The following is a 24,115-nucleotide window of genomic DNA, read 5'->3' as shown; positions in this document are numbered from 1 at the left end:
GACAGACTTTTTTCCCACTTGTAAAAAAAGGCGTATTCGCCGTGTGACTGTATGTGCCGAACCGTGACATCCGAACCGTGATGGTACGGGACGAATACGGATACCGTTACACCCCTACTGATTATCCATCATTACAATTATAAATATTAAACGCAATAAACGGATTATAATGGTTAGCCGACCGGAGCTTCCGGTTTAAGAGGTGCGCACGCAGCGTCTAATTTTAACTGAATAATGGTCATGTTTACATGGATTTATGAACCGCCCCCCTTCCAGAGACACACTGTCAAACACACTCATACCTGCTTGGTATAACATTGAAAAAGTTACATTAAATAATAAATAAAAAATAAATTACAATAAAATGACTGTTGTTTAATATTCACATCTTGTAATCATGTCTATAATTTTGAGCACCAAATTATTGAAAAGTATCGAAAAATACCGGTATCGATAAGCAGTATCGGTATCGGCATCGGTATCGATAAAATCCTAACGATACCCATCCCTAGTTATGAGAGTGAAGGCAGGAATGACTGAGTGTAATGCAAGTTGTGTGTTAGAACCAGGGTTGGGTTGTAATGGAATACATGTAACGGCGTTACGTAATCAGACTACAAAAATCAAGTAACTGTATTCAGCTCGCGTTACATTTGAAAAACGAGTAATCTGATTACAGTTACTTTCGTAAACCTGAAGTGAATACATTTTGGATTACTTATTGGAATTATTGGTGGAAAGATTTCCTCACAACATTTAATATTCATTACTAAAGGTACAGCCGAATCATCACAGCGCACAAAACCCATTACCACCGCAGATGGACCAAAAAAGGGAGCGTTTGAAAAAAGGGGGCGGGTCCGCTCAGTGAAACAATAACAACGAAACATGGAGGAACTAAAGTCTGCGTTTAAATCGTGGCGATATCGACACCACTTCAAATTTAAACAAGACCCTGGGAAGAATATCACGGTCCAGTGTACCTTGTGTCTTCCAACCATCAATATACACTGTCTGCATCAAAGGACTCCACGTCCAATCTCAAAAAGCACTTGGAGGTAAATCAACGTTTGCTTTTTTTTGTTGAAATAACAATATAAATAAATAAATGTGTGTGTGTGTGTGTGTGTGTGTGTGTGTGTGTGTGTGTGTGTGTGTGTGTGTGTGTGTGTGTGTGTGTGTGTGTGTGTGTGTGTGTGTGTGTGTGTGTGTGTGTGTGTGTGTGTGTGTGTGTGTGTGTGTGTGTGTGTGTGTGTGTGTGTGTGTGTGTGTGAGTTGAGGTGTGTGGTTAAAACACATCAGCCTGCGGTCGCTCTTTAGCCTTTCTAATGATTCTGAAGGTAAACACAGTGAAGGCACTGCATGGCCAGGCTGCCTCCTGGTGCTGCAGAGATTTCATGAAGTGAAGGAGGTGTTCCTTCTATAAAACAGCTGTGGGCAGCAGATACTGTGAGAGTATGAAGAGTATACAGATCAAGGCAGACTGGTGCACACACTCTCCTGTTTTGCCAATTCGGTGATTAAACAAATATAGCTCTACACCCCTGGCCGAAATGTCCTTAAAATGAAGTCCGAGTTCGAAATATATCTCAAATAATGTATGCACTGTAATTTCCCCACATAAACATAACCGTCTGGGTACCGACACTGGCAGGACAGAAGGCGACACGCCCGTTCTAAGCCGTGTCCCTCACTCCTCACATCTCAAGCTGCATCCCCAACAAGTTTATTATGTTGTTACATCGTTTCAGATGTGATGTTTCAGTTGTGCTCTTGATAAGCCATTAAAACAGTAAAAACACGTTCAGTTTCCTTTTGCTTTTTGTGTCTCCTGTTCACCAAAACATACCATCTGTGATGGAAAAAGAAAGTAATCCAAAAGTAATCTAAAAGTAATCTGAATAGGTTTTTAAGACACGTAACTGTAACTGTATTCGGATTACTTTCAGAGCCATGTATTCAGTAATCAGTAACTGATTACATTTACAAAGTAACCCTCCCAACCCTGGTTAGAACACTTGCCCTCTACAGTATGTGTGTGTGTGTCTCTGCTCAGGAGATCATATTAAATCTGTCTCGCTCTTTTGGTTTCTGGGTCCTGATCTCAACCACTTGCCTTTGTATGGGAACAGTGTCCACTTCCTTTGTCGAACACACACACACACACACACACTTCCTCCGAGCTCCAAGCACAAAGGGTGGATAGAGGTCGGTGCTGGAGTCAGGACATCCAGGAGGGTTTAGTGTTACAGAAACCAACCACTGCGATGATAAATACCATGAGAAGGAAGCAGGGGGAGGGTCTCAGGAGGAGGGGTGTATAATTATAGTTCAAAGTGAAAGCTGAGACGTCATCCAGTCATCACAGCTGCTATACCGATATTTTGTCAAATAACATGCCATTATGTCACCTTTTGGATGATTCAATCCGACAAGTACTTGTCCGTTAGATTCTGAAGGGCCACATTTATTAATATTCATAAATTGTGTGATTTTTGTGATACTATTGTATTTTTTGCCTGACCGATTGCTATGTGGTTAATTTATGTATATCTGTGTTTGCTTACTCTTAAATACAAATATTCACACATTTGGGCAGCAAAAATACATATAAAAAGTATATTTACTCAAGTATTTTGTTGGACATTTGTACTTTACTGGAGTACTTTAATCTTATGCTACTTTACTGTATACTTCTACTCTGCAACATTTCAGAGGCAAATATCGTACTTTTACTGCACTACATTACTTTAACACTCATTGTTATAGTTACTTTGTACATATACAAACACATGATACACTAATATGGTATAATATAGTACTGTACTCCAATCTACACAGTACTTCACATATCTACATTTGGTCCACATTGACCAACTACAATACTAAAGTATAAGAAACAGGATCAAATGAAAACCATAATAATAAAAAACTGTAAAAATAATCCCTTCTGCACAAGTAATTTTTCTTTTGATACTTAGTACGTGACAATACTTTTGTACTTTATATTATTCTGAAATGTGTCATTGTGCAGAATGAGTACTTTTGTATAGGTATAATAAGTATATTTTCATGCAAATAGTTTTATTATTTTACTTAAGTAACCTTTTAAAATCAGGCTTTTTACTTGTAGTGGAGTATTTTAAGATCACAAAATATGTGACTTGCTCTATCGAAAAATCAGTCGCATTGACCCGAAGACACATTTTGAGTTGTATACACTGTTGGAAAGAGGAGATTCCTAGCTTTCTAATGATATCAGGATTGTTGTTGTACTCCAAATATCAATATCACAACATTTTAAAGGCACAACCATTGTTTTTCTATCTGTAGGATGAGAATAGTTTAACTGCACTACAGGTCAGTTTTACGGACTCTTTACAACCTGTATTTCTGCCACTTTCACACCGGAGTACTTTCCCCCCCGAACTAGGCCGATAGGGGGGCCTAGTCCCTAGTCCCTAGTCCCTAGTTCACGCAAACCTTTCCCCCCCCGGATCGTCCCTGCTAGCGAGGTAGTACTTTCCTGGGGAGTCAATGGTTCGTGGTTGTGTCGGCCACGCTAACAATTTCTGATTGGCTGGGCGAATTGCAAACCACGCCCCGTAAAACTCCGAAAAGTTTTGTGAAGCCGCCATTTTATTTGCTCGCATTAGCCCAGCGCACCAACGGAGAGAGACTAACTTATGGCAACACAAAAGAAAACATGGGAGCGGTGGAGATGAGGAGGTGTCGGCGCTTCTGGCAATTTACTCGGAAGACGCGACCCGGCAGCTTCATTTGACAGAAGCATTTTGACGGGTGATTAATTGCCGCAGCGAGCGTTACCTGCCACTCTGATCCACTGACCCCCCTCACACACACACACACTCTCTCTCACACACACACACACACACACACACACACACACACACACACACACACACACACACACACACACACACACACACACATTATTACACAAACAGAAAGTCACAGATAAATGCGGCTTCATTTTCCAAATCCTCCCTTGGGGACTCATTCCGGTGAGAACGTGGTCTTAAGGCCCTGACACACCAAACTGACACCAAAGAACACGTCCCGACTGACCCGATTGTTGTGTCGCCTCACGTCTCCTGCGTCTTGGCCAAAAAGTCGCACTGGAACACACCACAAAGACTTCAGCCGACGGCCAAGTAGCACGTAAGCACTGCACATGCGTGAGTCGCAATAACTCTCCTTACCAGCAAGCGGCGGTAGTGTGTATTCTTAATTCAAAAGAGGCAACCGGAAGACAGACTGCGTGATATATACAAACAACAAATAGCGTGCGTTCCATTTTCACTCTCGTCCATCACAGACTGTTTCACAGACTGTTTCACATAGCGACTTATAATCGAAACATGTTTAGTGCGGTACTGGAAAATGAAAAACAATAGCCGTCTGTGTGTGCCTTCTTCACTTCCGTTTCGCTTCTCATGCACTGATTCGCTAAGCTGAACAGCCAATCAGAGTGATTTATTTTGCCGACAGCCTTTTGCCGACAGCCTCCCGATTCAATGTTGAATCGGGAGCGGAAGGTGTCGGCACGGCCGAAAAGACACAACGGTGCTGGACACACCAATCTGAGTAGGGCGACAGGACGCTCATCGACGGCCAGACATCTATCGACGGCCGAAATCGGCTTGGTGTGTCCGGGCCTTTATAGGACAGTTTGAGGGACTAAAGAGTTCGGGGGGAACAAGTACAGGAGACAAGTACCGGCTAAGTACTTGGTGTGAAAGTGGCTAATGAGTATAAGGTTCTCATAACTAAGAGATCCAAAAGCCAGAGCCACAAAGATAAACCCTACATTTTAGCCACACACACACATGGCAAGGCCTTCACACTTAAGATGAGGCGAGAGTGAGTATGTGCACCCATGCTGCTTAGCTTTAAGAGCTAAAGAGTAATTACAGGACTCCTCGTGTCATTAAGACTCAACACAGTCACTGTTCTGTTGGACCAGACCAATGACCTCTCAGTCACACACACACACACACACACACACACACACACACACACACACACACACACGCACACACACACACACACACACACACACACACACACACACACACACACACACAGCATTCACTGATCCTTAAGTTGGATCACGTATGCTGGTCTTCTGGGGTGTCTGTGTTTATAACTTCAGATTTTACAAACACCCAGTTCACTAACTGAAGGTATTCAGTTTTTGGAGAAAAGCTCTAAAAAAGCACACAGCAGACACACACTGTTATAGACTAGCTGGGGAACACAGTTAAGCATTTAGCAGCCAAAGAGACAGATATATCCCTCAAAAGGCTGCTGGTGGAGACCAAAAACAGAGCTCAAAGAGAAGGACTATACACTCCCATTCACTGGGTGGATACAAACACGACTCCAAATGAATATAAATGTTCTCCGTAACTACTGGATGTTTATGTTCACAATTTCAACGTACAGAGACAGAAGTGGTGACTTGACTCTGTAGTCGTAATAAATGAACTAGTGCTACAGAATTGTATATTGAATTTGAGAACATCATTGGACAGGTCATTTCACCAGAGCTTATATATATTTGGCTTAGATTATATTAACCGTTATCTGAATACTGGCTTTTCTTTGGCAAGCAATAGCAACAGTGTTCAGTAGTCATGACTCTGGGACATTCCAAAGAGTCCCTGGATTAAGTAAAGAAAATCATTTGGTGACAGTCTGATAAAATAGTACACAAAAACCATGTATTACATGGTCTGGGCTGAAGGGGTTCAGTATGCCCTACTGTCCTACTAGGGCATTGCGTTCCAAGAATGCAGGGTTGTTGGTTGTTCCTAGAGTCTCTAAAAGTACAATGGGAGCCAGAGCCTTTTCTTATCAAGCTCCACATTTGTGGAATCAGCTTCCAGTTTGTGTTCGGGCGGCAGACACCCTATCCGTTTTTAAGAGTGCGCTTAAGACCTTCCTTTTTGATAAAGCTTATAGTTAGGGCTGATTAGATTCAGCCCCTAGTTTTGCTGCTATAGGCTTAGTTTGTCGGGGGACATCTTACTTCTTCCTTCTCTCTGTCTATACCTGTGTACTCTCATGTTCCGATTAACCCAGCTTCCCCACATGTCTTTCTTTTTGGTGTCTATATACGCTGGGATCCGGAGACATGGATGATCCTGCGGTCCTGTGTTCTGGATCGCGAGCCCTGGATCTTGAGTCGTGGCTGTGGTCCTGGATCATAGGTCCTGGATGGATATCCTCGTGGATTCATCTTCCTATTATACACACAAGCATTTCCTAACATTTGGACTACCTATGTTGCAAATGTACTATCTTTTCAATTTACACACGGCATCTATTGCACGTCTGTCCGTCCTGGGAGAGGGATCCCTCCTCTGTTGCTCTCCCTGAGGTTTCTCCCATTTTTTCCCCTCAAACTGTGGGTTTTCTCCAGAAGTGTTTCCTTGTACGATGTGAGGGTCTAAGGACAGAGGGTGTCGTATTGTCATACTGATATTCTGTACACACTGTGAAGACCACTGGGACAAATGTAACATTTGTGATATTGGGCTATATAAATAAACATTGATTGATATGCACCAATAGCAGCTTTAAATTCCAATATTCAATTAATGTAAGGATGTTCACATGTCTCTATAATATTGTAAACTATCTGTGTTTTTAATTTTTTAGACTTTTGGATGGACAAGACCTTTCAAAACCTATCCCATGTTCACTCAAGTACTGCACTTAAGTACATATTTAAGGTATTTTACCCTAATATTTTCTTTTTATATTACTTTACACTTCTATTCTACTACATTTTGGTGGCCATTTTTGTACTTTTTACTCCTCTACATTTATTTTAAAGATTAACTTACTTGTTACTTTATACATTCAGATTTTGACACACAATACTTAGGAAAAACTTATATTATTTACTTTGCTTATTTAAAATATTTAAAAAAAGATCGTACTCCTAATACTTTAAGTACATATTCCTAATCATACTTAAATACTTTTACTTAAGAACCATTTTCGATGCAGTACTTTTAATTGAAAGAAATATTTTTTTCAGTGTCGTATTAGTATTTATACTTACTGTCAGTAAAGAATCTGAATACTTTTTGCACAACCGCCCATTTTAAGGTATAAAGGTTGAACTGATAAAACACACAGCCTTTTAACAACCAAGCCTTAATTCACACACCTAACAGTTCCTACCTAAAGGCTCCAGGCAGGCTGGGGAGGGGTATTTGAGTGGGGGGGTAGACTGTGTGGACTCGGCTACAAGTGTGAACCTGCCCTCCATTCAACAGATAAGGAGTTCTGGTATCAGGTAATTGCTGGCAACCTGTCAAACACAGGGGGAATAATTACGGTGGCCGTGTGCGTGTGTGTGTGGTGGTTTTTGTGTGTGCTTGTGTGTGTATGGGTGTTGTCTACGTTTGGCTCCATTCCTTATATTCTCACAGTTCAGTAGGGTGCAGACCCTAATCCTCTCCTCTTACACAATACCAAGTCAATCTGATAAAGAGATATGCTCAAACGTGCTCTCTCTCCCCCCCCCCCCCCTCTTTTTCTTACACAACCACACACTAACACACACCATGCTGAATTAACTCACATGGTTTCTGGGAAAGTGTGTGTGTGTGTAGATGTGTGAGGAATCCTGTCATGGCCACTGCAGATCAGGTCACTGGGAAAATGGTATGGGTGTGTGTGTGTGTGTGTGTGTGTGTGTGTATGTGTGTATGTGTGTGTGTGTGTGTGTGTGTGTGTGTGTGTGTGTGTGTGTGTGTGTGTGTGTGTGTGTGTGTGTGTGTGTGTGTGTGTGTGTGTGTGTGTGTGTGTGTGTGTGTGTGTGTGTGTGTGTGTGTGTGTGTGTGTGTGTGTGTGTGTGTGTGTGTGTGTGTGAAAGCCTGTTTCTTTGAGCTGATCGGCGGGTAACCCTCTGATGTTGCTGCTGGTGACGGTTGTACTTTTATCTCCGTATATTAGGAAGATTCTTACAGTTGGTTGTGATAAAAATAACAAACAAACATATAGTAGCTTGGACAGATAATAAAATGCAAGGGGCGGTGCAAGCTACCATGACCATGTATTACGTTGTCATACAACAGCGGTGATATACTGTTGTCATAGAAACATTTAAAAAGCGCTGGGAGCAATTTTTTGGATGACACGCTGTAAGGAGGCACTCATCTGCACCACTTTATGCATATAAGAGCATTTTGATGTTGTATTTTGTGGACCAATTATAGATACTGTGAAGATGAAGTACTGCATTATCCCATATCAGCATATCATGATTTTTCATATACAAATTCAGTGTGAGTATACAAATAAATGTCTCTGAAATGTAGTGGAGTAAAAGTATAAAGTAGCATAAAATGAAGGTTTGTATAAAATACAAATAAGTCAAAAAACCACGCAAGTACAATACTTGAGCAAATGTACTTAGTTACTTTCCACCACTGAACAGGCCCTGGCAGCAGCAGCTGGTACCTCAAATAAAAAATGTTTAATGTTGGTTTATGGTCTATATTACTGGAGCAGAAAAAAAAAGGAATCAATTGTGGGGATTGGATAAAGCGCAGCAGAGACGAACCCTGCATGTCAGCATCTTCCGACCATCCAGCCAGACCTGCCAGACCCAACTGAGGGTAAAGTGCTTGTCCCAGGAGGAGAGGGGAGCTAAGCTAACCCAGCTAGCACCTAAAGTTATTCCAATACCCAACTTGCTCCTGGCTGATGCCCAGTTTCACCAATATAAGATGGAGGAAATAAGACTCCGGCTGTCAGAGAATGTTTAGCCCAACTCTCTCTAGAGACTCCATCTTGTTATCCTGATCCAATTATTGCACTCATAATGAGAACCACAGGACTCCATTGAGCTAAGAGAAGGCAGACTCTGTGTTTAAATCAGGCATGTCCAACTCAAGGCCTGGGTCCAAATCAGGTCCACCACCTCATTTGATGTAGCCAAAAAAGAGTTTGCTCATAAAACAATGATATGCTGCTTTACAGAAGTACAGTGTCCTTAAACTACACGTCCCAAGATGCATCTTGTTGTGTGACCTGTGCACTGAAGCTTAGATGGTGTTTTCTAGTAGCGACACCTAGCAGCAGTGGGTCGCTATGTGTTACGAGGTAGTACCAAAAGGATGACATTTACGGCACATCGACTCCAAACATGGAGCTAAGTTATGCTAACCTTAGCCACCAAGACAAGAAACAACAGTCAAAGGATAAAAAACAGTCAGATGTCGCTCTGGTGCTTTTCACGATCATTGAAAACTTCAATCAGATCAGCGTCTCCTCTCATTCTGATAGCGCCCCCCCCCCCCCCCCCCCCCCATCCCTAACCCCCTGATATTATCAATGACATGCTGATAGTAACACGGCAGGGTCCAGGAATATTGGGTTTTCATTAAAAAATGTAATTAAAACAAAGTCTTCAAGTTCAGATTACTACATTATTGTCGCCAAATTCAGATGATAAGTACAGCAGTTAAATTATGCTTGAAAAGGTTTATACAATGGTACAAAAATAACTTACTTAAAAATGTTGATCTTTGAATGAGAAAGCTATGATGAGTGTCTATTAATCTCATAAATTAATGTGAGTATGTGTGCGTACAGACAGAATCTTTGTGTCTAAAATTAATTTTAAAATATTATATAAATGCAAAAATATTTGCATTAGGCGCATTCACACCGCAGTACTTTTCTCACAATGCTTCATGAGAACTTAGTTCATGACAACTCTTTAGTTCTCATGAACTAAGTACAGATCGCGTTCACACCGGAATAAGTCCCTGGGGGTGGATTAGGCAAATGAAGCCGCTGACGTCACTTCTTCTTCTTCTGCTTTGGGTTTACTGGCAGGCCGAAAACCACTTCACGGCGTATACTGCCACCCGAAGTCCCCCGGCCGGAAGTCCCCGGAGTTGGCTTCAGTAGAAGCTGCTGGGACTCCCAGCAGCTTCTACTGAAGCCTTCCGAGTAAATCGCCAGAACGCCGACACCTCCTCATCTCCACCGCTCCCATGTTTTATTTTGTGTTGCCATAAGTTAGTCTCTCTGCGTTTCTGCGCTGGGTTAATGCTAATAATGCTAATGCGAGGATAATAAAATGTCAGCTTCACAAAACTTTTTGGGAGTTTTACGGGGCGTGGTTTGCAATCCGCCCAGCCAATCAGACATAGGAACCTTTTTCTCCCACGAAAGTCCCTGCTCTCTAGCAGGGACGGAAAGGGGGTAAAAAGGTTCTCATGAACTAATTTTAGTTCCTGCTCTTTTTGGTGTGAACGCGACATTTCGGAACTATATTGGAACTAACCACACACTAAAAAAGTACTGCGGTGTGAACTACGGTCCACACTGGCGAGTATGTACCGTTTTCTGAACTTCTTCCTCCCGACTGTACTTTCTTCAGCTCCCCCCGTACCACCGGCCGTGGTGGGGGTATAGCTTCAGTGTTTAGAGCTAATCTCCGATGCCGTTTGCTTCACCCAGTAACTAGCTATGCTAGCTTCGAGTTGCAGCTTTTTGAGCTGAACCTGGCCTCGCCTATACTCTGCGCAGTCGTGTATCGTCCGCCAAAGTACAATAATGATTTTATAACTGATTTTTCTGACTTTCTGTCCGGGATCATGGTGAAATATGATCGTGTTTTGATCTGCGGAGACTTTAATGTCCATGTGTGCTGCGAGTCTAAACCTCTGGTTAGGGATTTTTTAAACCTCCTCGACTCTTTCGGTCTCATTCAGTCTGTGGCTGGCCCAACACATGATAAAGGACACACCTTAGACTTAGTATTATCGTTTGGATTGTCTATCTCTGTGGATGAAATCTGTGCAGGAACGCGTATCTCAGACCATTTACTGACATCGTAGCTGTAGCTTGTAGCTGACATCCTCGTGGATTCATCTTCTTTTTACAGACACATGCATTTCCTAACATTCGGTCTATATGCTGTAAAATGTATTATCTCTTGGATTTACACACGGCATCTATTGCACGTCTGTCCGTCCTGGGAGAGGGATCCCTCCTCTGTTGCTCTCCCTGAGGTTTCTCCCATGTTCCTCTTTAAACTGTGGGTTTTTCTCTGGAAGAGTTTCCTTGTACGATGTGAGGGTCTAAGGACAGAGGGTCTAAGGACAGAGGGTCTGAGGACAGAGGGTGTCGTTTTTCTCATACTGATATTCTGAACAATCTGTGCTGTTGTATTTGCTGTAAAGTGTCTCTACTGTAGGCTATTTTTATTATATGTACAGCACTTTGGCTCGACCAAAGATCGTTTAGAAATGTGCTATATAAATAAAACTTGATTTGATACTATTATATTTTCAGTAATTTGCACAATGGCTTTTCCTTTCAGAGTTAGTTGTTTTTTTAATTATTAATGTAACAAATAATAATTGATGGCAGAAGCAATAATGAACTATTATAAAGAGTAGATCTTTATAGTCTCAAAGGTACCATGTTGAATTCCATAGGCTTCATGTTGTTGTCCCTTCACATACACAAAGACAGCCGTTTGTCCTCTATATTTAAAGTGCATGGTGACCAGCTTACCAATGATAGTCCTTTTAAACATGGGATATACAACATTGCTTTCTTTATCCATCTGTTCCGAGCCATCCTTGGAGTGTAAAAGAAACGTTTCAGGTCGGTCTTCTTAGGATTGCTTTTGGGACTTTTGCTAAATGAAGTGCTCCAGTGGAAAGGGCGAATGTGTCTTCCTGCTCTGAAGTCTGTAAACACTGGCAAGTGAAGAGCTGCAGTTGTTGCAGCTTTTGGCAAAAGGCCAGAACCCCAGAAGGATGAAAACATGGAACAACTGGCCCCCAGTTCATTTGGTCGGAATCACATTCCCTCCCAGAGGAAACCCATGCTCTTTATGTTCGTGCACGCGGTCCACACAAACACCAAGTGTCCTTTCTACACTGGGGAGACATGAGGGAAATTCTCCACAGAAAAACATCTTATCATATCATTGTTATTTGTAATGCTGCGTATTGCATGTACCATGAAACTGTATGTTTACACATGTAGTAGTGGGTCTCTGCTTGTCTCTCTCTTTTAGCAAGGGGTTCAAGACCCCTGTGTTATATCACAGTTGTGGATGTTCAAACGTTACAGTGAATACGCTGAACACAAATATTACATAACTCCCACCTTGCTTGATTCCTGTAGTCATTACCAAAGTGAGGCGTTTCTGGATAGCATTTTACAGATAAATTATAGGATCATTCACTTAAAGTGCTCACTACTCATCAGAGGCCCACACAACACCGTCCTATCATCTTCCATGCATGGAGCCGGATTTTTGTCTTCTCATGCTTAAAAAAAGACGTACATTGTAGCATGTTTTTCATAAATGACATAGAATCCACCAGTTTTTGGAAGATCATTGATAACCAGTAAGTCCTGCTGGCTTTCCTTAAATTATCATTGAGTTCTCTCACAGGCTTCACATTCCATTTTTGCAGAACTATGTACGTTTGCATTCTTTTTGGAAATATAGAGTTTCTTGTGGATCTGTTTTTGAATTGTTTTCATGTCTGTTGTCTGTTGTAAGTTCTAACTGTGAAAGGGATCTAAGTCAGTACAAAAAAAAGGTTTCAGAGTTTCAATTAAGTCCTTGTCCCAGACGTGGTCTCCGTACTTGGTTCATGCTGGGACCCTCAGGGTTCCAAGCCATGTCCCCCCGGACAGAGCTTCTGCCGCCACATTTAAACACCAACAATGAAGGAGTCTTCTGGAATGCGTTAGGATGTATTCAGCTGAATGTGTAAACAAAAATTAATAAAATATTCCCAAATTCACAGAAAATATAAGATGGTCTGAGACTTATGGTGTATTCATCATTCACCAGATCACTTTACTCACATTGCTTTACTCTCTAGAGTTTCACCGCGGCTGTCAGTTGTGTTTACTCATGTCATTTAAGGTACTTTAAATGACATTCGGGGCTTATCTCCATGTAGATTCTATACCAACTACAACAAAATGAACATATTTTAACGTGATTTATCTGTAATAGACAGGTTTTTGAATGGTAAGATTCCCTACAGAATATGGTTAATATAAGCTATCATTATTTTCATGTTTTGCTCTACGATATAACATTTGTCAGTTACACACTGCTCGGGAACATCTGAAGCTTTGAATTGTATTAAACATGGTTGTTGCTAAGGCATTGCCAAATGAGACCATTAGATTTATGCATGCCAATATTAACTACCTTTAGCTTAGCGGTGGTCACATACAGTCATCAGCCTTCATGTAGTTTGTTTATAGCATTACGTTAGCTGTTTACTTCTGACAATTGCAATTACCCTTTTTGGGGATCTTTCCGACAGATCTCCACAAGACAAACGTGTGTAAGGGTTTTTCTGTAGGGCTGGGGAAAAGCATTAAGAAAAGCATTTTCTCGATTCCTAACTAAACTAACCCCTGTGGTAAGTAACAGGCTTGAGGCCAGGGAGATGTGGGTTGATTTGGGAACCAGTAAGCACTGGGAGGACAGGAGGCTGCCCTGTGGACATACGACGAGGGGACGCTGAGTCTGGGCTTGTCCATGTCCAACCACCCCTTGTCTGCACATTCCATACAGGTAGAACCCTCTGACAGACAACCCAGCATGTGCATTGACACGTGTGAACACACACACGCAAACCCACAGTTATGTTAAGTAAATGCTGATTGCTACCTATCGCAGACACAACACTGTCAGACTAGGGCTGTAAACGATAATAATTATCATTAGAGATAACAGTGTTGATTCGGTCCATAAAATGTCAGAAACAGGAAAAGTTCATATTATCGTCCAAGTTGACGTTGATGTGATAAAGATAGTCACATGAAAAGAAAACTGATAAAAGCAGGAAATATTTAGATATTTATTTAAGAGACTAGAAACAGTATTCTAAAGCAAGTTATTGTTATTATCAAAATAGCTCCCTATTATTTTTCTGTCTATGGACTATAGTCAATGAGTTGACTAATTGGTGCAGCTCCAGAGAAGACACTCTCACACCCACACACACACACACACACACAAACACATTAAAACAACTTCCACTCTCTAAAAGCACATCTGGAAGACACATTCCAAGCAGCCATTAGCAATGTTGTAACACTGAAAATAACAGTGTCTAAAGTACTCATACACACATACATACATACACACACACACACACACACACACACACACACACACACACACACACACACACACACACACACACACACACACACACACTGATGTATTGCTGCTATTTGCCTCATAAGCACCTGTTGCGGTAAAAGTATTAGACTGAAGCTGGAGTCTATTAAAGGGACAGTGCGTCCAAACTGCCGGGGCTTCATGCCTGTTGGGAGAAGGGAGGATCAGCACAGCGGATGTTGTATAAAAGTTTTTAATCACCTCTATCCAGCCATGTTAGTAATGAACCCCCACCTCCACACCAAATAACAGATTCAATACAGCATGTTTTGTTGTGCACAAAGCAGTAGGAAATGGACCATGGAAAACTGAATGACAACATTCCACTCAACAAAATGTTCCATGAGAAGATGATCCTCTTTAACAGCTACCTTTCCAACCTGCAGGGCTGGGATTGGTTGTTGCAAGTTTTTTTTTCATTCATTATAATAACATTTTAATGCTCTTACAATTGCTATATTGATTGCGTTATTTAAAAAAGTTATAGATGAGGGATCTTTTCCCTATTTAAGTAACGTAGCACTATCGTGGTGTTGAAAAGAACTGTGATATTCATTGTGTTCGTTGAGCAATCTGTTATGATTTGGTACTGGGAACAGACTTTGCTAGCTAGCTAACAGCAGCAACTGTTACTTCCTGTGATGGCACAGTAGTCGTGTGCAATTCAAGACCCTTACACCAGTGGTTCTCAAACTTTTTCTGTCATTCCCCACTTTGAACAGGTGGGCCTTTTCAAGCCCCACCTGTCACCTGTCACCATCATTGCTCCAATAAAATGGTAGGCCAAGCTTAAAATTGTCCAATGTATCGTTTTATAACCATATAACAAAATATATGTATAACAAATAACATCAGTTCAAAAACTGAAAAAATCAATAACAAATTAAAACTGCGGTCGCACTTGTGCGCGCAGTGATGAGCGGGCCCTCGCGTCCGTGCGCCTGTCGGGGAGGGCGGCAGGTCGTCCCGGCGTCAAGCAGACGCGCGCGAGTCCTGGAAGATGAGCCTTTTGTCATTTCTCTAACTTTTGCGTCCCAGACTCCCAGGTCCTCCGGCAGCGACCCGGAAACGGATGTCGGCGCGCCGTCTCGAAGGAAAGCAAATGTCTCTAAAGGCTCGTCGAGGATCGATTATCGAGGAGGCTGTCTGGAGGAGCCGTAACCAAGGATACACTGATTTAGAGGAGAGAGGAGTGTCTCTGGAGGAGCTATAACCGAGGGTACACTGAAGTATTCTCCTGAGACGATTTCAGCCAACAGTGATGTTTAAAAGAGGTGTGACGCATGGCTGGACTTCTGTCAATGAAGCACAGCTCTGCAAACTGTTCCCGTTGTGATTAGAAGTTATTTGAGATGATCAATGTGCATCAGACTTTCTGCCCTTTACCGTTTGTTTACTCACTAATCACATTTCCCCTGGATGTTAGGCTATTTCTTTTTTTAATACAACTGCTTTCATTGTGACGCGATGTTTACAGTAAGAACAGCTGCTGAGGTCAGTGCAGAAAGCAGAACATTGTGTATAATATATATCGCTCAATAATATATGTAACAGGCCTACATTTCACACTTTATTTGTAGGCTTTAGTAGATATCTACAAGTAAACAGTAGATATTTTTCATGAAACCATATAGTGCTTCACATAATAAAATATACAAGGGCTGTAGCCTGATATTTATTATAGGCTATGCTTTATATGTGTGTGTTGTGGAGTGTATAGGTGTCTGTTGTAATGAATATGCCGCCAGCAAAGGGCGTTGTTGGACTAACAGTAGGTGTGTGTGTGTGTGTGTGTGTGTGTGTGTGTGTGTGTGTGTGTGTGTGTGTGTGGTGTGTGTGTGTGTGTGTGTGTGTGTGCGTGCGTGCGTGGTGCGTGCGTGCGTGCGTGCGTGCGTGCGTGCGTGCGTGCGTGCGTGTGTGTGTGTGTGTGTGTGTGTGTGTGTGTGTGTGTGTGTGTGTGTGTGTGTGTGTGATCATGGGCTCAGGACAGAGAAAAATGTAAGCTAATTATGTGGACACACTTGTCTGTAAGATTCGGAAAAATGTGTACATTTATACGTGTTAATATGCTGACAACCTGAGTTAGGGTTAGGGTTGCACTTTAATCTAAATCCCTCAATGTTGTATTAATGATAAATGATGTCTAACGAAGAAAACTCACACTAACTGTGTTTTCGCATCTGTGTGTGCTTCACTGCGTTAATGCAGGCTGGAATGTCCCACTTGTCATGAGCAAAGACAACGAGCTATGTGTGTGTGTGTGGTCACTGGGTCAGTAAGTCATGGGACCCCCTCTGATCTTTGCAGGGTTCGTGGCCTGCAGTGCAGTACCAGGATGCGACAGTGCTGGGGGGGTAGCTCTTAGCCCCCCTGTCCTTCTCTAATCTCCTGTGTCACCCAAAGGCCCCCAACGCCCTCCTGCCCCCCCCCCCCCTCCAATCTAGTCCACACCTTCCGCTGCCTTCACTCTGCCGTTGACTCTCAAAAGGGAACCCTATACTTGCGCCCACCTCTAAAGATGGATTCCCAAATGAACAACTCAAAAAAGGAAACTTATTGTTTTTAACTCATGAAACTTTTAGTTCAAGATAAAATATGAATAAAATATTTCCCAGTCACTGTTGGACATTAAAAACAAACTGCTCAGCTGTCATGCCCCTCCTTTCAGCTGTTGTGCAAACAGATTACCACTTGGATTTGATGAGGCTGTACCTAATAGGGTGCACACCTAGTTAAATGTATAGAGCAAAGACTATTGCTTTTATTAACCTTCCTGTTGTCCTCAGATCTAAATATTTTGATGTCGGAATAAGGAGTTATTTTATCTAATTGCCAACAAAATAAAATGGATGTTATTCAAAAAATAGAATACTGACTTAACATTGACATGTCTTAACTATAGACTATTATCTTTTTGCCTTTTTTTGTAATTGTTGGAATGAGGTTGCCTTAAAGAGTGTAACCCATATTTGGAGGATGATTTATACTACGATTTGACCTAAATATCAAAACAAAACAAAAGTTGTACAATTGACAGGAAGTCAACACAAAGTTAATAAATAAAGGTTAATAAAACCAGCTGTTTTCACACAGTTACAGTCATCACATTTACATCGGTAAAACCAACTATATTTACTTTTTAAAACCTTCAATGTTACAGTATCTTTTGAGTTAGCTAAGTAGTAGTTATCCATCTGATAAAAGTGGACGCTTTACCCAGCATTCCACAGCCCGCTGGCCGGGCCAGCATCAAGAAGCAGTCCCCCTGTTTCCAAATCAAATATAGATCCGTCACATCACATCACCTTCTACCGTAGGGGCTCCGGGACCTTACCGAGTTCCTGAAGGAACTGGGTCACTGCCTGACACACGGTAATTTCCTTTAAGTGAGGGTAAAGGCCCTGACACACCAAACTGACACAAAAGAACACGTCCCGACGGACCCGATTGACAGGAAAGTCTGGAGCCTCGATGATTGTTGAGGACAGAGTACATTTTTCTGTTGCTGAACGCTGCCCCTGTTTACTCTTTCCATTTTCGATTGCCTGTTCCCGGTGGAGGCACACAAGATAAATCGTTTCTTGAAGAACTACAAGTATAATCATTCAGGTTGTATTTCATTGATTAATTGTGTTTGAACTGCTTTAAAAAAATCACATGACTAATTTTCATACAAATCATCTTGAAGTGTAGTCAGTGACTGTCCAAGGACATCGGTTTAAAGGTCACATGTCATGCTTTTCCGGTTATTACCCGTCCCCTTGTGTTATGAAGGTCAAGCCACTGCTAAAAAAGAAAAATCTCGACCCCTCAATTCCCGCAAATTTTAGGCCCATCTCCCAGCTACCTTTTTTATCCAAAGCCCTGGAGCGAGTAGTCTACGCCCAGCTGCAGTCTTTTTTAATCTCACATGGAATCCATGAAAAGTTTCAGTCTGGCTTCAAACCAATGCACAGCACTGAAACAGCCCTTTTAAGAGTTTTTAACGATCTGCTCCTAGCCGCCGACTCAGGTAGCCCAGCTGTATTGGTGCTATTAGACCTAACAGCTGCCTTCGACACTGTGGACCATAGCATCCTGTTGTCACGGCTTGAACAGTCCGCAGGCATCACAGGCTCTGCCCTTGCATGGTTCAGGTCTTACCTGACAGACCGCAGTTTTTCAGTGCAGCTAGGTGCCTTCTCCTCTGCAAAGGCCCCTCTTACTTGTGGGGTTCCCCAAGGCTCTATCCTGGGCCCCATCCTATTTTTATTGTATATACTGCCCCTAGGCTCAATCCTCACAAAACGTAACATTCCCTTCCACTGCTACGCTGACGATGTTCAGATTTATCTGCCTCTCAAAGGAAATGACAAACACTCACTACAGCAGTTGATGGATTGCCTGACAGAAATGAAGTCCTGGCTGAGCAGACATTTTCTTAACCTTAACGAGAGCAAGACTGAGGTCATCTTTTTTGGATCCCAACCTCCAGCCTCTTCTGTTGACATTCTGGGTCCTCTTAAAACAAACATCCTCCCCTCTGTCATGAATCTTGGAGTGACTTTTACTAACACTTTTAAATTTGACAAGCAGGTCAGCAGCGTAGTGAAATCCTGCTTTTTTAAATTAAGAGTATTGGCCAAAACCAAGTCTTTTTTATCTTTTAAAGACCTGGAGAGGGTTATCAACGCCTTTGTGACCTCGAGACTCGATTATTGCAACGCTCTATACCTGGGTATGGACCAGGCCTCAATTAAACGCCTGCAGCTAGTGCAGAACGCAGCGGCACGTCTCCTCACTGGCCACAAAAAGCGTGACCACATCACCCCAATTCTGGCCTCACTACACTGGCTTCCAATTCTGTTCCGAATTGATTTTAAATCCTTTTATTTGTTTTTAAAGCACTAAATGGGCTGGCTCCGGCCTATATAGCTGAACTCCTCCAGCGCTACACCCCAGGCAGAGCCTTAAGATCTGCTGACCAGCTGCTACTGGTAGTGCCTAAAACCAGGCTAAAAACCAGAGGGCACCGAGCCTTCGCGGCGGCTGGCCCCAGGCTCTGGAACACTCTGCCCCTCCATGTGCGGTCGGCCCAGACCCTAGGGGTTTTTAAATCTAAACTAAAAACTCACTTATTCACCCTGGCCTTCTAATCAGAGCGGAGCACGACTCATGACACTTCCCTGTGTTTGATTTGTATTAGGGCCGGGACTCGATTAAAAAAATTAATCTAATTAATTAGAGGCTTTGTAATTAATTAATCGAAATTAATCGCATTTTTAATCACATGTAAATATTTGACCTGAGAACAGTGAGAAGCAATTTTTTTCACATGGATTTTAGTATACCATTAGGCGCATTCACACCGCAGTACTTTTCCCACAAAGGTTCATGAGAATTTAGTTCATGAGAACTCTTTGAACCTGGGGGTGGATTAGGCAAATGAAGCCGCTGACGTCACTTCTTCTTCTGCTTTTGGTTTACTGGTAGGCCGCAAACCACTTCGGCGTATACTGCCGCCCAAAGTCCCCGGCCGGAAGTCCCCGGAGTTGGGGACTGGCTTCAGTAGAAGCTGCTGGGACTCCCAGCCTTCCGAGTAAATCGCCAGAACGCCGACACCTCCTCATCTCCACCGCTCCCATGTTTTATTTTGTGTTGCCATAAGTTAGTCTCTCTGCGTTTCTGCGCTGGGCTAATGCTAATAATGCTAATGCGAGGATAATAAAATGGCGGCTTCACAACACTTTTTGGGAGTTTTACGGGGCGTGGTTTGCAATCCGCCCAGCCAATCAGAAATATAGCTCTTTTCTCACAAGAGAGCCGCACGAAAGTCCCTGCTCTCTAGCAGCTCTCTGCTCTCTAGCAGGGACTTTCGTGGGGGTAAAAAGGTTCTCATGAACTAATTTTAGTACCGGCTCTTTTTGGTGTGAACGCGATAAAAGAGGCTAACGTCCACGCTAGCTTCCACGTTAGCTGCTATATGTTTTGCATTGAGGTGATACTTGAGGCTTGATGTGCTGCGGTGATATGCGAATTCCTTTTTGCATAATTTGCACACAACTGTGCTCTTATCGACGCTTCCATCCGTCCGTTTTTTAAAACAACATTTCCCACTGTTGTTCACTGTGGTTTGTTGTTGTCTGAAGTCATGAACGTTAGTTGGTGCTCCAGTATAATCGGTACGCCTGAAACTCATCCAGTGAGAAACGTTCCGCGGTGCAAAAATAAGTGCGATTAAAATGCGTTAATTTTTTTAACGCGTTAATTTTTGTGTGATTAATTAATCTTAATTAACGCGTTAAAGTCCCGGCCCTAATTTTTATATTTGATGTTGTAATTTATTGTCTTCTGTTTACATCGGTAGGAATGTGTTATTTATTATCTGCATACATGTGCAGCACTTTGGCTCGACTGAAAATCGTTTTTAAATGTGCTATAGAAATAAAATTTGATTTGATTTGATTTGATTTCTGCATGTAAACGGTCTGCAGAGTCACAAACCCTCAAAGTGCACCCTGTAGCGAGTACAACTCTAACACAGAGAAGACCTGTCTGTGCTGCCCCAGAACGCCTCGTTGGACATTTCTCTTTTTCCATTGTTTTCTTCCTGGGTACTGTGACGTGCCCATACCCAAATGGACCCATTGGTCCAAATGGGGGTGCTAGTGGCGCGCTTACACTGTAGGTGTGCCGCGTTTGGGGGTGCAGGTGCTATTGGAGCCTTGCAGATGGGGGTGCTGCATCCCCCCTCAGCACCCCCACAGGAAATGGCCATGACATGAGACCATTAAAGTGTCAGAAGGACTACAGTTGTGTTGATTGGACAACAGTTGTTTAAAAGCAACTACAGTGGCGGTCCTAGGCCAAAGGCTACACCAATTTGTTTCGAGGCACAGATCAACACCTGTCCAAGCAGAAGAATGGGGAAAGAATGTGGAAAGAAAGTGCCCTGTACCAGCCTTTACCTGATTTATAAATCAAGAGACAATATAAAAACAAGAGAACCCAAAGACAGTGAAGGAGGGACGGACACTGTTCCTGCTCAGGGTGATCTGTCATGCCCCGGGGCCCTGCAGGGACAGTAGAACAAAAGCTGCCCCCCTGCTCCCTTCTTACTTTCTTTCCACATTCTTCTGTTTGGACAGGTGTTAATCTGTGCCTGGAAACAAATTGGCGGAGCCTTTGGCCGAGGACCGCCACTGTAGTTGCTTTTACACAACTGTTGTCCAATCGACACAACTGTATTCCAAAAAGAAAGGTAGCATCAACTACTGTCAGAGGCAACAAAAAAAAATAGCTGGCAAGCGGAAGTATACTTTGTGGAAGTCCTGTCACATGACAATCTGATCATACGTCATGTTGTTTTGCATGTCCACACTGACATTTAAGACCAGAGTTCAATGATATCCACTTTGGAGAGCATTTGAAAGAAGCTGTTCCTGTAACGTAATCCCAAAAGCTTTGCAAGTTGAATTTATACTTCAATGTTTTCGTGGTGAGAAGAATAGTTGTTGTTTTTTGGATAACACTGTAAGTTCATAGGGAGGTCTTTCTAATCTTTTTCTTTCAACACAAAATGAAGTGAAGTCCATAAAATCACTCAATGTTCAGCTCTCAACATCTAAAACCCATTGAAAGAGTTCTTAAAATAAAAATGTGTTGTGTGGTCGATGACTGCTTACAGGAGACAAAAGCATAAGCATTGGCTTCAGAAAACCTGGGGCAATGGCTATAAACTATTTAATAATGAGACATATTAATTGGAGCAAATTGGAAACCTGAAGAGCCTCTTTTCATCCTGTAACGTTTACTCGTTCCTTTAAACGTGAAACAGCAGTAATATTTAAGTGTCTGGTTTTTTGTTGTAGTTTTTTTCCGTTAATTCTTGTTTGTTGAATTCTCTTGCACTCCCCTATAAATATGAATTCATTGCATTAGACTACTGGATACATATACAAATTATATAAAAACAGTTAGAGTGAGAGCTAGCAATGTTTCAGTTGAATGGAGCTGATATAAGTGGGGGGCCTTGAAGAGAGAAAAGAGCAGCAGAGATTTAACAGAGACTAACAGGCATCCCATTCACAGAGCTGGGTTTACTGCTTCTAAAAGATAGTATTGTCTGCATTTGGGCTACACACACACACACACACACACACACACACACACACACACACACACACACACATACACACACTCTCACACACACACACACACACACACACACACACACACACACACACACACACAAGAGCTCAAGGCTTTGCCTACACTGTGTTATTAGTGCGCCTCTCTTACCTGCCCAGGCCGTTTTAAATCAGACTCCATAATTATACTGTAAGTCTCGCTCAAAGGCACATAAAAGCAAACATTATGAAGTCATTCAAACCATTTTTTCTATGAAAAAAAGACAAAAGTATCTTCAACCTCTTAATACATGTCCAAAATACTATATTTAACCTGGGACAGCAAAGTTTAGATGAGCTGTATGGATGGAAGAGCTGTAAATGTAAGCCATAGTTGTCAGAGATAAAGTAGGCTACACTAAATAGTTTTGAACTGGTGTTATTGTTGTTTAATCTACAGTAATAGCTTGGTCTATACATTAGGTAGGCTAAATAAAATGTCAGAAAATTGTTCATAGAAAAAAAGTGACATCTTCAAATGACCAATCACAGCCAACCTAATATTAGACACATTACCAAAAAAAATGAACACATATGAACATTTTCACATCATGTTCTGTTGTTTTAACTAATAAAAAACGGCACTAAGTTCCAGCTGTGGTTTTAATGGACATTAAAACAAAGAATACAGCCACACTCAATGTAGGCTATTATTTGCTTTTTAAAACTATGGTAGGCCTAGGATATATTTCACTTTGTTTTTTGCACCTGTCAGACTTCAGTCACATTTTTCAGGTAAAGTAACGACCGAGAAAGCGTAGCTGCAGGCCGCGCGCTGATGCAGACAGGAGCCCGCTCTCAGAGCAGAGGGACGGCCTGGAGCCAGCGTTTATTGGAGGCAGCAGTAAAGTCATTCAATATTACACATACCTTCGAAATCTGATAAAATCCCTTCGAGGTGGTCGTTCACGGAGAGTTCCGACATGCTGACTGCGGCTCCGTGATGGCGCTCCGAGCCAGAGGAGAAACCTGAAGAATAAACCGTGTATCCTCCGTGGAAGACTTCCGCGCTGTGTGATGCTGAGCGGGGTCCGGGCTCCTCTGGCCGGGCACACTGCAGGAGGCTCGGTGTGTCGGAGGCCCAGCCCCCTGCTTGCTGAGGCTCTGCCCCGCAGCAGGACCCGGGGGACGGGGGCGGAGCTGCGAACACCTGGAAAATATCCGAGCTCCATCAGGTTTCTCCTTCCTCTGCTGTCCTCTACAAATCGCCAGAAAATGGCTCCATTGCGGAGATAGGGGTCGCCAGTCTCTGGCACTATTATTTTGGGGGTCGCGGGCTGAACAGTTTGGGAACCCCTGCCCTACTTGACCACCAGATTATGCCATGGTTATGGTGATACATTATCTTTCAGAAGTTAAGAAATAACATCTGATCCTTTTACAACAAACACTATGCTCTTTGATTAATCCTTTTTTGTATATGTAACTGTGGGAAGAAAGTCACTTTTTTTGTGTCCTGATTATGTAGTGACTACTTGTAATCCATTACTCCCCAAACTTGTATAGGCTACCTGCACTGAGATCTATTCCATGTATTGTGTTTTATAGACAGTGTGATGCATCAATGCTCCATATCCTACTGTGAATGATAAATATAGGAATAGTGTAATCTTATATCAAAAACTTCATTTGAATAGCCTTTGTTTTCCTAATTTGAAATGAATCTTCAGTTTAAGATCATAAACACCGTGAGTAGAGCAATACCTTCTATTGG

General features: G+C 42.3%; 1 protein-coding gene across 1 annotated transcript in view; it reads right to left on the bottom strand.

Annotated features, from left to right (window-relative positions):
• LOC117560059 (neuronal-specific septin-3-like) overlaps positions 1-23,561 on the bottom strand; it is a 115,265-nt gene extending 91,704 nt beyond the window's left edge. The window contains exon 1 of the mRNA XM_034236809.1: positions 23,272-23,561. Within this exon, the coding sequence (XP_034092700.1) occupies positions 23,272-23,326 (55 nt within the window). The 5' untranslated portion in view covers positions 23,327-23,561. The remainder of the gene's footprint in view (positions 1-23,271) is intronic.
• Between the last annotated feature and the right edge of the window lie 554 nt (positions 23,562-24,115).

The sequence above is a fragment of the Gymnodraco acuticeps genome, unplaced genomic scaffold (genome assembly GCF_902827175.1).
Source record: "Gymnodraco acuticeps unplaced genomic scaffold, fGymAcu1.1, whole genome shotgun sequence".
NCBI classification, from domain to species: domain Eukaryota; kingdom Metazoa; phylum Chordata; class Actinopteri; order Perciformes; family Bathydraconidae; genus Gymnodraco; species Gymnodraco acuticeps.
Note: the sequence above shows the minus strand (reverse complement) of the source record. Positions and strands in the feature narration are given on the sequence as shown.